The sequence below is a fragment of the Cordyceps javanica genome, chromosome 2 (assembly GCF_051103115.1).
Source record: "Cordyceps javanica chromosome 2, complete sequence".
Lineage (NCBI taxonomy): Eukaryota > Fungi > Ascomycota > Sordariomycetes > Hypocreales > Cordycipitaceae > Cordyceps > Cordyceps javanica.
The window spans coordinates 1,661,769-1,676,644 of record NC_139296.1 but is presented as its reverse complement, the minus strand read 5'-3'; the positions used below and the strand labels follow the sequence as shown (position 1 = coordinate 1,676,644).

The following is a 14,876-nucleotide window of genomic DNA, read 5'->3' as shown; positions in this document are numbered from 1 at the left end:
CTGGATTTTTTGCCCTCATCCCGCTAGCTCATCGAGCCGGAGTCTTGATCCCCTGGTTGGCTCACTTGTCGAGTTTCTGACCCGCCGCTTCGTCATGCATGGTAGAGTTTAGTTTTCTGTGGTGTGTGAAGCTCCAAGCCCGGCGAAGTTAGCTAGCCCATATAAGTCGGAAGGCCCCTCTGCTGTCGTCGTCACTGATCTGGGCCAGCTTTCATCCTTGGGAACTTTATTTTTCTCGGTCAATTGCACTTAAACAAGTCATACTCTCAACTCGTCTTTTATCCCGTATTTGTACTGTCCTGCGCTCAAGGAAGCAGAAGCCGGCATCGCCTACCTAGGCCACAGACTGCCAGCACTGTAACTACTACATTAGGAGCTCCCTCCGTTTGGTATGTGCCCCTCGTGCTGCCTTTGCTCCTACCACATACCCTTCAAACGCTCGACAAGTTTCCTACAATACGCGCAAACGCCAATATCACTCTTGTTGTCGTCATAATGGCATTGGTGATCTTGATTATCTCGAAGTTCCAGTCCCCTCGGCCGTTTCGCTGACATCCTCTGCTCAACCCTCAGACACCACCACTGCCACCCGACACGCATCACGACCGAAGACCTTCACAATGGCCGAGTCTATCCCCATCCCTGAGCCCCCAGGCCTACCATTCATTGGAAACCTGGGAGAGATGCGCACTAGTCCTATCAATGACTTGAAACGCCTTGCAGACACATATGGTGAGCATCGGCTTGGCTTATCGCAGTCTTGCATCGCCGTCCCACTGACATGTAACGTGTCTTAGGCGAAATATATCGCTTGCGTCTAGGTGGAAGCGCCTTTTGTGTTGTTAATTCGAGGGAGCTTGTAAATGACGCCTGCGATGAGCGTCGTTTCAAGAAAACCGTCGCCGGTACTCTTGGCAAAGTCCGCGCCGGCGTTCACGACGGCCTCTTTACTGCCGACTCAGAGACAGAACCGAACTGGGGTAAAGCTCATCGCATCCTCATTCCCGCATTTGGACCCCTCTCTATCCGCAACATGTTTGACGAAATGCACGATATTGCTTCACAGATGGCCATGAAGTTTGCCCGACATTCAGGAGATCCAATCAACGCCTCTGATGACTTCACTCGACTTGCTCTCGACACAATTGCCCTCTGCGCTATGGACTATCGTTTCAACTCGTACTACCACGAGGAGCTTCACCCGTTCATCCGCGCTATGGGCGATTTCCTCAAGGAAAGCGGTGCCCGTGGCCGTCGGCCAGCGTTTGCTCCCCAGTTTTTCTACCGAGCGGTCGACGAAAAGTACGAGAAAGATATCAAAACCATGCGCGACGTTGCCGACGAAGTTGTCGCCAACCGCAAGAAAAATCCCAGCGACCGCAAAGACCTCCTCAGCGCCATGCTTGATGGAAAAGACCCCCAAGATGGCCAGAAACTTACCGATGAAAGCATCACTGATCAGCTCATCACCTTCCTCATTGCTGGCCATGAAACGACTTCGGGGATGCTCTCGTTTACATTCTATCAGCTCCTCAAGCACCCGGCCGAGTACCGCAAGGTGCAAGAAGAAGTGGACTCTGTTGTCGGCAGAGACCGCATCACTGTTGAGCATATCTCCAAACTTACATACACCCAAGCTGTATGTTGCACACTGCTCTTTTCTACTTGTGGACCACTATTGACTCATTATTTAGGTCCTCCGTGAGGTGCTACGTCTCAATGCTCCGATCCCGGCCTTTAGTGTCGAAGCAAAGGAGGACACTTTGCTGGGGGGCAAATATTTCATTCCAAAGGAGCATCGCCTGACCCTACTTCTTGCAAAATCGCACCTCGATCCTAGTGTCTATGGTGATGACGCGGCCGATTTCAAGCCGGAACGCATGCTAGATGATAACTTTGCCCGCCTCAATAAGGAGTTTCCCAGCGCCTGGAAGCCCTTTGGTAATGGAAAACGCGCATGCATCGGCAGACCTTTTGCTTGGCAAGAAGCTGTCCTCGCGATGGCTATTCTCTTCCAAAACTTCAATTTCACTCTCGACGATCCTAATTACACCTTGGAGGTACAAGAAACGCTCACCGTCAAGCCTCATAACTTCTTCATGAGAGCCAGCCTTCGTCATGGCATGAACGCCACCGAGCTCGAAGATCAGCTCAAGGGTGGTGTGGTCCAACCCAAGGCCGCCAAGGGAACGGGATCTCCAGCTGCTACACCCGCTGGCGACGCCAAACCGATGTCCGTTTTCTATGGTTCTAACAGCGGAACTTGCGAAGCTCTCGCCCAGAGAGTTGCTGCCGATGCTGGTGCGCATGGCTTCCAGGTCACTGAAATTGGCCCGCTGGACAACGCCAACCAGAAACTTCCAACTGATCGCCCTGTCGTCATCGTCACTGCCTCATATGAAGGCGAGCCCCCATCCAACGCGGCCCATTTCGTGGACTGGCTCCGAAGTCTCAAGGGAAATGAGCTGCACGATGTATCATATGCTGTCTTTGGCTGTGGCCACCATGATTGGGCCCAAACATTCCACAAAATCCCAAAGCTTGTCGACGCCACCATGGCTGAGCGCGGTGCCGACCGCATCATCCCCATGACAGGCACTGACGCCGCTGATCGTGACATGTTCAGCGATTTCGAAACCTGGGAGGACGAGAACCTGTGGCCTGCCTTGAAGAAGAAGTACGGCACCGAAGATACCGAATCTAGCCAAGGTGCTTCCGGCCTTACCGTTGAGATCACACACCCTCGCAAGACCACCCTTCGCCAGGACGTCGAAGAGGCTTCTGTTATTGATACCAAGGTGCTTACCAAAGGGGAACAAGCTGTTAAAAAGCACATCGAGATCAGACTTCCCACCGGCATGTCTTACAAAGCGGGTGATTACTTGGCAGTTCTGCCATTCAACCCTTCAGCTACAATTGCACGTGTCTTCCGTCGATTCTCGCTTAGCTGGGATGCCACTTTCACTATTACCTGCAGCGGGCCGACGACGTTGCCTACTGGTGTTCCGATTTCCGCCACCAACGTTCTCGGTGCCTACGTTGAACTCAGCCAGCCTGCCACAAAGCGAAATATCCAGGCCATGATTGACTCGACCGAGGATCAAGAAACTGTGGCTGCGCTGAAGAGTCTCCTTGGAGACAAATTTTCAGAGGAAGTTACTGCGAAGCGTCTGTCTGTTCTTGACCTGCTGGAAAAGTTCCCTGCCGTTGGCCTGCTTTTCGAAACTTTCCTTGCCATGCTTCCTCCCATGCGCGTTCGCCAGTATTCTATCTCGTCGTCTCCTCTCGTTGATCCTACCAGAGTCACGCTGACCTACTCTCTCCTTGATGTCCCCGCCCATTCTGGCCAGGGTCGGCATGTAGGTGTTGCCAGTCACTACTTGTCTTCGCTTCGCGAGGGCGACAAAATTCACGTGGCCGTGCGCCCCTCGGCTGCTTTCCATCTTCCTGCCGATGCAGAAAAGACGCCTATCGTCTGTATGGCTGCCGGTACTGGCCTGGCCCCCTTCCGCGGTTTCGCTGAGGAGCGTGCTGCCATGATTACTGCGGGCCGCAAGCTCGCCCCCGCTGTGATTTTCTTTGGCTGTCGCTCCCCTGAGGACGATGACCTGTATGCCGAGCAGTTTTCTGAGTGGCAAAAGATGGGTGCCGTTGATGTACGCCGAGCTTACTCGCGTGCTACGGATAAGTCTGACGGCTGCAAGTACGTCCAAGAGCGCGTCTCTAAGGACCGCCAGGATATTTTTGACCTGTGGGACCAAGGTGCTCGCCTGTACCTGTGCGGCAGCCGAGCTGTGGGCAAAGGTATTGAGGATGCTTGCATTGACATGGTCAAGGAGAATGTACTGCAGAAGCGGGACAAGACTCTCACGGACGAGGCGGCTCGTGCGTGGCTTGATAATCTGCGCAATGAGCGCTTTATGGCTGATGTATTTGACTAGTCGATCGCTGATCGGCTGGCGAGAATCCATCATTTGAAGTGGTTCATGTTATGTGTCTAAGAAGTAATGAGTATTGAGAGAAATTTCGTTTTCGTAGTCGGTTCGGTAGAAGTTCTATAAAATGGTATAGCGGTAGATCAAATATACTGGATGATCAGATTCGTTACTGTCTGGCCTGATTTGTTTCGAGTTGCATCTTCCGCCCCCTATCATCTTCTCTGTGTTAATGCCAATGATGGGCGAACGCTGGCGGTTATCGTCTTATTTGGAAACTCAGCGCAACAAGGATACACACACACACATGTATATTAGCATGGGCGAAATGCATCACGAGTGGGTTTCTGCCAAAAAGAATTGTATGCCATTGGTATCATGCTCAACTACTTCATCCAACCCTTCTTACCAAGAAAACTATAATATTTCGTCATCATCAAACAAAATTCGAGCCAAAAAAAAGCAGCAATAACAACAGAGTGAGATGAATCTAAATCTATTCGACACCGCAAATAGTACGCAAAACAAGGTATCCGCCAATAACTTGAGTGTATATGTAGAATATGCAAGCTGAACCAAAACAAGAGAGTGGGACCAAAGAAAAGAGATCTCTCAGCATATGTGCTTTTCGCCTGGATTCTTGTTTTTTTTTAGTCTTGGAAGAACTTGACAATTTCGCGCAGGTCGCGCAGGCCGACTCCGTGCTTGGGGTAGCAAATGTAGACCGACTCGCCGAGGGCGCCAAACTTGCTGCGGAACGAAGCCTTGCGGCGGAGGCCAAGGCTTTCGACAATGGAGCTATATGTGGTGGCGAGGAAGCGGGCGCGGATGCCGTGGAGGTGCTCACCAGCGGTGAGCTTCTGGGAGACGCCAGCGCCAAAGGTGACCTGACCTGAGACGCTCGAGAGGGCGAAGCCGATGAGCACCTCGATGGCACCGTTGACGGCGCCGGGGAAGTCGAGCGCCCACTTGACCTGCCAGCCATGCTTGGGTGACAGCTTGGCGAGGACTACCATGGCCTGTACTTGGCCGTCCTTCTCGGCGGCGAAGTAGCGGCGGTGCTCCTTGTCGATCCACGGCCGGACTTCGGTCAAGTGGACCTGCTTGCCCTTGCGATTACCCTTCCAAGCCTCGATGGCGGGGTCCGCGCGGCGGATAAAGTCCTCGTCGGCCTTGACCTCGTGAATCTTGACGCCTTCGCGCTCTACGCGACGAGCCTTGGGGCCGTCGTTGGCGGCGGCAATCTTGTCAGCGTTGACGCGCTGCTCCTCGGTGCAAGACAGTGTGCGCCAGCCCATGTCGCGGCCAAGAATCTTTTGCACATCGTACGATACAAGCATCCATATGGGGACGAGATGTAATTCTGTCGTGGCGTATTTGATGAAGTCGGTGGTTATGGCCCGATATTGGGAGGCGTCGCAAAGAGGATCTCCGGTGACCATGGCAAATTTGCCTTGCCTTACATAACCGATAGCTGCCCCAGTGCTGTGTCTCCAGATGATGAATCTCTCATCGAGCCATGACGTATTGGAAGCATCACCGTAGTTGGCAATCAGCTTCTCGACAGAGGGCGGCTCGGCCAGCGTCTTGGTGGTGTCGGCATCGGGGTGGGGTAGCGAGGTTTGTTTGCGCTCGGGAAGAGACTTGGGATCACGGTGGAACAGAGATGCGTAGCGTACATCGCCTAACTCGAGCATCCATGCCACGATTCTCTCCAGGCCAAGACCGGCGCCGGCATGAGGCGGGGCGCCGAGGTCGAAAGCGGCGAGGTAGTCTTCCATGCCGTCCTCGGTAATGCCGGCCGCAGCCAAGTTGGTTCGGAGTTCCTGGGCATCATGGATACGCTGGCCACCGGAGCAGATTTCTTGACCACGAATGAATATGTCAAATGAGTTGGTCCAGAGAGGGTCTTCCGGGTCTTTGTGAGTATAGAAGGGACGTGCATTGGCAGGGAATTTGTCGAGAATGTAGTAGTCAGTGCCGTATTTCTCGCGAACCAGTTCACCGAGACGCATCTCGTCGGGGGTAGACAGATCCTCTTCCTCGACATTGCGTCCGTCATCGCGGAGCATTTTGATACCTTCACGGAAGTCTAGTACCAAGGTCTCATCGAGATATTTGAATTCCTTGCTCGGCCAGCGCTTTTGCACGACAGCAACTTCGGGCATGGAATAGACGGCTTTAAAAACAGACTTGAGGAATTCGTCGAGAACGTCGATGACCTCGTGGTAGTCGTGCTCGATGGCCATTTCGATGTCTAGCCCCGTGTATTCTGTCAAGTGACGATGGGTATTGGAGTTTTCGGCACGGAAGACCGGGCCGACTTCAAAGACACGTCCAAAGTCACCAGACACGGCCATTTGTTTGGCCAGTTGGGGGCTTTGGGCCAGAAAGGCGTTGCGGCCAAAGTAATTCACCTTGAACACGGCAGCACCACTTTCGGTGGCGGCAGGCTGCAGCTTGGGAGTGTTAATTTCAACGAAACCCTGGCCCTCGAGGGTTTCCCTGAACTTGGAGGTGACCATGGAGCGGATGCGGAAGAGAGCATGGTTCGCTGGGTGTCTCAAGTCGAGGATGCGAGCTGACATGCGGTTGCGCAGAGACTCTGGGGGCTTATAGTTGCTGAAAGGAGCATTCTGGGCGGCGGTGACGAGGTGCAGGGCCTGGATCTCGACTTCGACATTTTGGATAGTGGCGGAACGAACAGGTTCGGGAGGCGACTTGAGAGTACCGTGGACCTGGATCAAAGATTCTGGGTGAAGCTTTTGTACCCAGCTGACCATGTCCATGTTGTCGCGGGTGAGCAGGCCCTGGACGGACTGGGTCTGGTCACGGAGCAGGAGAAAGTCGAGGGCCTTGGAAAGTTGGCGCTGAGTGTGAATACGGGCTCTGAAGTTGACTTCGGTGCCCATAGGAAGGGAGGCGAGCTGGCTGATGGTGTTGAGCTCCCAAGGATGGGTAGGCCAGTCGGCGCTGGAGGTGCTGCGGACGCTATCCATGCTGGAGCGACCCGAGCCCGACGTTTTGCTGAATTCGGAGCCGCCATCAAGGCCGGCGAGGATTCTGCGGGTGGCCTCGGAGTGGACGGCGGTGCGGGAGGGCGACTGGGCGCGGACCTCGTCGCGGAGGTCCTGGTGTCTCTTGTCGAGGGTCAAAGAATCGAGGCTCAGCTTGTCGGAGCTTGGAATGACCATGCTCTGGCGAGCGCTGGTGCTGGTTCGAGGACTGCCATTGCCACCCTTGTGCATGCCAAAAGCAGAGGACACGGGGCTGGTGACGCCGGAATTGGCGTTGCTGTTGCTGTCGGTCATGATGCAGACAGCTTGATGTAGAAGGAGAGATGGGGAGGGGGGAGAAGGAAAGAGAGGTCGAGGAGAGAGAAAAGTCCGGGCGTGGGCAGAAAAAGTGATGAAGAGCCGGACGGGAGCTAAGAGCCCTACAGTAAAAAAGACGCCTCAATTTCAGGAACGAGGCGAGCAGTGGTGAAACGCAGGAAAAAAACAGGTCAAGTTGACGGGACGGTGACGGAGACTGCGACGAGGGCAAAGGCTGCGGCGGCGGGCAGCGTAGATCGTTGATGTAATAATGTCGTCTTGGCACAGCGAAATAGGTATGTGGCTACCTAGGTACCGACCGTATAGTACCTTTTAGCATGTATATGCAGGCCGGCCGAGGGCGAGGGAGGGGGGGGGGGGAGACCTGTGGCGGGTTGGCGGGGTAGGAAATTTGAGCCTGGAGGGGCGAAAGCAGAGGGGAAAAGCAGAGAGGAGCAGAGGGTCCGGCTCTGACACGGGCGGGATATTGTGTGGACAAGACAGGGGCGTTGGCCTTGGCTAGTCTTGGCCTTGGATTGGCATCGGTGTACTGTCTAGTGTCGATGGGATCATATATGGTAAGTGGAAGATGATAAGATGATGCAAGAGATGAAAAACGAGAAATGAGCAAGACGAAATTTGGATAGACAGTGACGAGGGGTTTTCCAAAGTTTTATTCAGGTGTCCAAGACGGCTAGCTGTCCGGCGGGCGGCGGGGCGGAGATGGGGAGGTTAGAGGAAAGTACGAGAAGAGTATGGGATGTCGGTCTTTTTTTTTTTTTTTTTCCCTTCGTCGCGAGGTTGGACATTATGACGAAAGCAAAAGAAAATCTCTTTTCATTGGCCAGTGTTTCTTCATCACGAGACGAGCCTTACGAGTGGTGCTCGGCGGCGCTCGGCGGCGTTTCTCCCACAACCAATCTCCAGCGCTCGCTCGGCCTTTCGTACCCAAGTAGGTGGTAGTCAGTAGTGCGGCAGCTTCCGGACCTACCGGGAGGCGTAACCACACCGGGGGGGGGGGGGGGTTGCAGAGGCTGCCTTTGGCCTGCCAAGTGCCGCGAGCTTTTACCAGGGAATTCCTCAGCATGCCACTCTATAGTTATGGTACCTGCTCACTTAACTAATCACTTAGAATGAATTATAAAATTTATCAGTTTGGAACTAGTGCTGGTCCCCTACCGACGGAAGACAGAAAGCTTGTTTGTAAGGCTGGCCCTTGATGACCAAGCAAACCGTGCGGGCCTGGTAGGAAGATACCTAAAGTTTGTAGACTCGGGGGCTGACGTTGTCAAGTTCCTACCTAATTCTTACCCACTGCTTAGTAGGCACTTACCTCTCTCTGCCTTATCAGCATTTGTCTGGCATCACCAAAAAAAAAAACGGCATACCTTGTTGATTCTATCCCATGTCCAAACAGCGTCACATTTTCCTCCGTTTTATTTTCTTCTTCTTCTTCTTCTTCTTCTTCTTCTCGCTCACGTGGCAACCAGCTGAACCGTCCACGGAGCCGGGCCTAGAGTAGGCTTCCGTCAAAGTCCGCGACATGGAGCATCGGGTCGCTGTTTCGCGCTCCGGATCCCACACCAGTCCCGGGTCCAGCCTAAGTAGGTGAGTTCCCGGGTCCAGCCTAGGTGAGTAAGTACTTAACTTGTTAACTAGTCTACTAATAGGCCATTAGTTACTTACCTTGAAAGACTGTTTCCGGCGTCCCCGTCCCTCACTTCCGAATCTGTACACCATGTCCTTAGACTGACCTCTCTATTTTCCCGATCCAATGACCCCTACTTGCTTTGGTCAGATGCTTTCTTTCGGCAGAACGGTCAATCTGTCCGTCTCTGTAAAGCGACCTTCCTTGACTTCTTCTAGCGCCCGAAGCAGCCGAAGCACCCACTAGCAGCCTCCAGCACCAAATTTGCGGGCGGGTGTTGCTTACTATGCTTAATCAAAGCAGTCATGGGTATGGGGCCCGAGGTACGGAGTACTGATGTGCGACCTGAGATTCTGAGGCTCAATTGGCAAGCCGGCCTCCAAAGGCCAGCAATACGCGCACATGGGTCGGAGGCCTGCCTGGCTGCCCATGCATACGCGTACTATTGTCGATAGTTTGCTCGACAACACTCAACCTCGTAAAACTGGAACAGACGAAATTTCGGCGCATGACCTAGCGCCCAGTCGCGACTCCAATGCAGGGTTGGGCCATATAAGTGACGGCATCATCGGGATATCGGGAATCTGACGTCCTTACTGTAGAGAGAGGAGAGAGCCTTGGGCAGCAAGGTGACATTGTTTCCACCCTTAAAAGTTGCGACCCGCCATTGTGAAACGACTTCTTATTGTTACAACCTTGAGCCTGCAACGTCGTCGACACGGCATCGCGATGAGAGAGACCGTGGTGTGGTAGCTGGATGCGCTGGCGCTGGCACTTGCGCTGGCACTGACACTGGCACTGGCGCGCCCTGGCGCTCGATACGCCCAGGGTCACCGTCATCAACGACGTCAGATGTGGGTGAGAGCGTCCAGGTACGGATTGTGGCTGATGCACGGCATGACACGTTGTGGCCCGTACCTCAAGCTCTTGCAGAATTATTGGCAGTCATAGATTCCATCACCAGCGAGCTTTGAACGAGACGGCTGCGGCCGGTGATAACAAGACGACAATTCCCGCCCGAGGGAAAACGAATACGAAGGTGGCAACTAATAGCGCAACTACTCAGTACAACAACACACTTCCAATCCACTTTCACAACCACAGAAAGTGCGACAATTGTGCTTCTGATTTAAGTAGCGTAATTGGTGAGTATTAACAGCGTTCGTTGCCATAGGATATTGGCTCTCAGCCTGTCCGATTTGTCAACCACAAGCACCAAAATTGTCAACGAATGAAGTAGTGGCTGGGCGTGGCTTAGCAGTGCCAGAAGTGATTTACACCAAAATCGCAGGTCGTGCGCCCACTGCATACTTGTCTTCTCCAAATCTACTGAACTGTTACTATATACGTATTTTCAAAGCTATTACTGCCGCTCCACGATATCGATTGGCCTTGTAAAGGCCCTTTCAAGGCCGGCGAGCCTATTAGCGTTTATCGGCAGCCGTTAAAGCTAAAGACAAAAAATCTATTGAGGCTGGCGATAATCCCGTATACGATATGCGACCGACTTCGAAGAGAGCTCGTAAGACGCGAAATACGAGGAAACTACGATATATAAATCATGCGTGACCTTAAGATGGAGTTCATAATGTAGAGTGATCTAAGCCGCTATCGGGCTCTTGTGGAGTCGACAGAGAATGAATTAGAGATTATGATAGTGATACATTGTTGTAAGTAGGATCTTTCTATATTCACCTGGTATTCAATGTACACCGTTACGGTGTTGCCCATACAAATTTGTATGGGCAGCGTAGCCACAATTTGGTTGACGATTCCAATCTATCGTGACTTGGCACAGCTGGGTTTGTTGGATCCCGTGACTGGACTGTCACTGTCACCAATGGGTGTTTGTGTAGCAGAAAAGCTATTCCTTCATTATACGACACAAAGAGGTTCGGAGCGACCTACTCAAGTTTGACCAACCCTGTCCGCTCGTCTTTGCAGTGGAACAACTGTTTTGCGCCCATTGGCGCCGCGATGCGGGTGCCATTCTTGCTTATAGGGTAGCGTCGCGGCTCGCCCTTCATACTAAGGAGAAGTTACACCTGTAACCGTAATTTATTATGTATCAGAATGACGACGCGCCGATCACGAATCGGGAAAACCTGCGCATCAAACCCAATCTCCCGGCTCCTTCCCGTAGAAGCACGCTTCGTTTCATTTCGGATGCGCCATGTTGATCTTTACGCCAATATTCCAGAATGTCATCGCTATGCTGCGACATTGGGCAAAAGCTGCGTCGTTAATAGTCATGCGCCTGCTTCGTCCCAAAGCCTCTGGCGCCGATGATATTGAGCAACAAGACGAAATCGAGGTTAGCATACCGCGAAATAGCTGTTCGTAGCTGCTCTACTAGCATCCTACTAACGTAATCTCTGTACCAGCGGCATCCAACACCCCCGCCTCCCTTTCTCGAGTATATTCCCGTCTACGGTGAATGGGAACGAGAACACTACCCCCACTGGCCCGATGCCAGATTTCAGATACCTGCTACAAAAGAGCATGCCGGGCAGGTCTACTACCTCCGCAAGGGAGACTTGATCGGTCTGGGAACCACCGCGCTGGTAGAACGACTGCCCTCGGGCGATGCAGTCGTGAAGACGCCTCTACAAAATCCCCTCAACGCGACCGAAGAACACATGAATCGCGCGGCCGTGGCTCGCGAAGCCGAGGTTTATCAACGCCTGGGTATTAGTAGTGGCGACGGTGATGACACGCCGACGGTCCCCAAATTTCTGGGCTGGGATGCCCAGTCCTGCACGCTGACCCTTGAATATCAGTCCAACGGAGATCTGGCTACATACTTCAGGGACAATAAAGCTGCTGACCTCGAGACTCGTAGAAAGTGGGCGACCCAGGCAGCTCGAGCGTTGGCGAGCCTTCATGACAAGCAAGTAATCCACGCCGACGTCGCTCCCCGGAATTTTCTTTTGAATGATAGCTTGGATCTATGTATCTGCGATTTTGCTGGTAGCATCTTTCCCGGGAGTCCTACAGAAACAGGTGCTCCGGGACCAAGGTATCAGGCAGGGCCATGGGGGAGGGGCTACGTACCTACCGAGGCCGACGACATTTTCGCTCTTGGATCGGTACTGTACTTGATCATGACCGGCAGTGAGCCCTACATCGATCTACTAGATGCGGAGGTTGAACGTCGCTTTCAAGCAGCCGAGTTTCCCGAGACGTGCTCCGTCCAATACGGCAGCGTTATAGAAGACTGTTGGCACGGTAGGCTTGCTACTGCCCAAGCTGTGGTGCAGGCTTTGAATGGATATACTGGTAGTGCAAAAAGTGGTTCAAAGTGTTCCTAGCATTATGCGACTCTCCCGTTCCTTCTCTTTGCGTGTCATTAGACCGATTCTCCTGATCTTTACTTTTCAATCCAAAATCAGCACGTCACCCAACAAAGCATACCGAACATTGTACATCGTGTGCGAAAAATTGGTGTGCCACCGCAAATACAAGCCGCACTCCTGCACTCTTCCCAGCTTCACCATCTGGAACGAAGCGTCGGGGAGCAGAGCATATGCTGCCTGCCCGGGAAATGGGGGTGAAGGGTGCTCGGCCCGCTGAGGGCGTTTGGACTGAATGTTGGTGTGGGGGTCTTGTTCTTCTGGGCATCTTTCAGTGGGTCAAACTTGTTATTTATAGGAGCCACGGAGCCAACAATTGCCCTGGCAATCTGGCAGCTGCCCTGGAACAATGCTTATCGCTGAGTGAGCGCTGAGGCGACGGCCGGGCACGCCATCACCCACAATCGCTCCCCCAGCCTTCGCTCCCTCCGAGTGCCCCAGCCATTACTTACCAGTACAGAGGCCAGCTGGTGGCGCTCCAACATTGGCAGGAACGAGTGTACTAAGGTCGCGAGTGCTACTTACTTACTGCCCAGTAGTTGCGAGTCGCGGCACCAGCACCAGTCAAATCTGCGATGCCTCAGTCGATGCCTCATCGTTGCATGCAACCTGTCTCACATTTCTCCCGCCGAGTGTCTGGTACCGTCTTGGATGCCAACAGCCACTTGACATTCCAGTACTCCGTCATCCGTACTACTTATTACACCAAGCCAACTTGCCAACCCACCACAAGGCACGATCTGCTCGATTCCACCATTGCCACTTTTATCCACCAACCTGCAGACGTCATCAGCCCACAGCCTCGCACCCACCACTCAAGTTTGGCCCAAAAAGCCCTCCAGCGTGGCCTTGCCTTGGTACGAGTACGATGAGGCGTTGCCAACTCCTGGAGCGCCGCCCTTTTCTGCTCCCAACACCTCATAATCCCTCCCATTAACACAGATCGTCATACATACTCACCTCCGTCATTCTTTCATCGTCAATTCTGCGCTTTACATTTCTGCTGCCACTTGCACGCGACTCCCCTGGCGAGCCAGCCAACCAGCCAACCCTTCTCTCTCTCTCCCTTTCCCGTCCACCACCACCCCTGGCTCCCCCACGCTATGCCGTTCCTGCCCACCTCCGACGTCGCTGGTGATGCTCCCAACGAAAACGCCATCATTCTAGAGTCCAAACCACACAACAAGGGAGGCAAGGCCACACAGGCTGTGCATGAACAAATACCGACGATCATCGAGCCGACCACTGTCCAGCTCAGAACCTCCGACAATTATGACCACTTGGAAAAGGTCCCTGACGTGGTCGAGGCTGACAGGGTCGACTATGTCAACCCTCTCGCCACCAACTCGCGATGGTACATTTCCATGAGAGCACACGCCATTCGCTCAGCAGCCGGTTTTGCCTTTAGTCTCTCCAATCGAACCGTCCCTGCCGCACCTGTGCCCACGGGCTGTGTCTGGCTCGACTCTACCCTATCCACGTCCTCTGGCAAGGACAAGATCAAGGTCGATATCTGGACACCACCACGCATTGCCCTCGGACCTCGTGCCGCCGTGATCAACTTCCACGGAGGTGGCTGGATCCTCGGCACCGGTACCGACGATAGCCGCTGGGCTGCCGCCGTTATGACGGCCATTGACGCTGTCGTCTTTTCTGTCAACTACAGACTCGCTCCAGGCCACCCATTTCCTACTCCCATAGAAGATTGCGTCGATTCCATTCTCCAGATTGCTGCTCGTGCTGACGAGTTTGGCTTCGATCCCAATCGCATCATTCTCTCGGGCTTCTCTGCCGGTGCTTCAAACGCGTTGAGCAGTTGGATCGTGCTGCAGGAGCCTCAGCGGTGGGACTACAAACTGCCTCTGCCTGTGCCCAACATCGCTGGCCTCGCCCTTTTCTACCCTGTTCTCGACTGGACATTTACGCGACCTGAGAAGCGCAGCACTTGCCATCGCCCCGATCTCACGCTCTCATCCGGTCTCACAGACCTGATTGACGTCTCCTACGTCTATCCTGAGATTCCCCGAAAGGAGTGCACCGACTGGCGTCTATCCCCCGGTCTCATCGATGACGTCACTCTGGCTAAGCTGCCACCCATGCATCTATGCCTCTGCGAGTATGACATGCTGCTCCAGGAGGGTCTACGCTTTGCCAAGCGCGTTCGTGCCTGCCCAGACAATACCTTAACACTTCGCGTTGTCAGCCAGGAGAAGCATGCCTGGGATAAGCCCCTACCCATGGCCGCCGTCAAGGACAGCGTGGCCACCGAATACACCGAGGCAACTCTTGCCATCGCGAATTGGCTTGGCCAATTTCATGACACTGATAATGATTCAATGCTCTCGCTGCCCACCAAGCGACTTCGCCTCCGCCCCTCGGCTTACTTCAAGCGCTCCCGCTCTGCTGAATAGCCGAGCCCGAACTATCTCTTGATTTGGTTTCTTCTTTTCCTGCTTTCGTCGAAATGTCGAGCTAGGGACTGTCTTCACGTTGGCAAGCATGGCGTTTCAGGGTCTTTTTTGTATATACGCTACACGGTTTGTTATGAGCATCATTCAGCATACATAGAATTGTTGCATTAATTAATAGCGGCGCAGGGACGGCCATGATTGGAGTTTCCGATTTC

At 53.5% G+C, this 14,876-nt stretch overlaps 4 protein-coding genes across 4 annotated transcripts; 3 read left to right on the top strand and 1 right to left on the bottom strand.

The window, feature by feature from the left end:
* Positions 1 to 620: 620 nt before the first annotated feature.
* On the top strand, positions 621 to 3,941 carry V2A60_003004 (cytochrome P450; the record flags this gene model as incomplete). Its single annotated transcript, XM_083254347.1, has 3 exons — positions 621 to 732; positions 798 to 1,639; positions 1,695 to 3,941. 3 exons carry the CDS (start codon positions 621 to 623, stop codon positions 3,939 to 3,941), a joined length of 3,201 nt encoding a protein of 1,066 aa, XP_083110473.1.
* Positions 3,942 to 4,585: 644 nt separating this feature from the next.
* Positions 4,586 to 7,246, bottom strand: V2A60_003003 (uncharacterized protein; the record flags this gene model as incomplete). The annotated part of the gene is made up of 1 exon (XM_083254346.1): positions 4,586 to 7,246. The coding sequence occupies one exon, from the start codon at positions 7,244 to 7,246 to the stop codon at positions 4,586 to 4,588; it is 2,661 nt and encodes an 886-aa protein (XP_083110472.1).
* A 3,824-nt stretch (positions 7,247 to 11,070) lies between these two features.
* Positions 11,071 to 12,208, top strand: V2A60_003002 (protein kinase family protein; the record flags this gene model as incomplete). The annotated part of the gene is made up of 2 exons (XM_083254345.1): positions 11,071 to 11,211; positions 11,282 to 12,208. The coding sequence occupies 2 exons, from the start codon at positions 11,071 to 11,073 to the stop codon at positions 12,206 to 12,208; spliced, it is 1,068 nt and encodes a 355-aa protein (XP_083110471.1).
* Positions 12,209 to 13,353: 1,145 nt separating this feature from the next.
* Positions 13,354 to 14,661, top strand: V2A60_003001 (Alpha/Beta hydrolase protein; the record flags this gene model as incomplete). The annotated part of the gene is made up of 1 exon (XM_083254344.1): positions 13,354 to 14,661. One exon carries the CDS (start codon positions 13,354 to 13,356, stop codon positions 14,659 to 14,661), a length of 1,308 nt encoding a protein of 435 aa, XP_083110470.1.
* Positions 14,662 to 14,876: the final 215 nt, after the last annotated feature.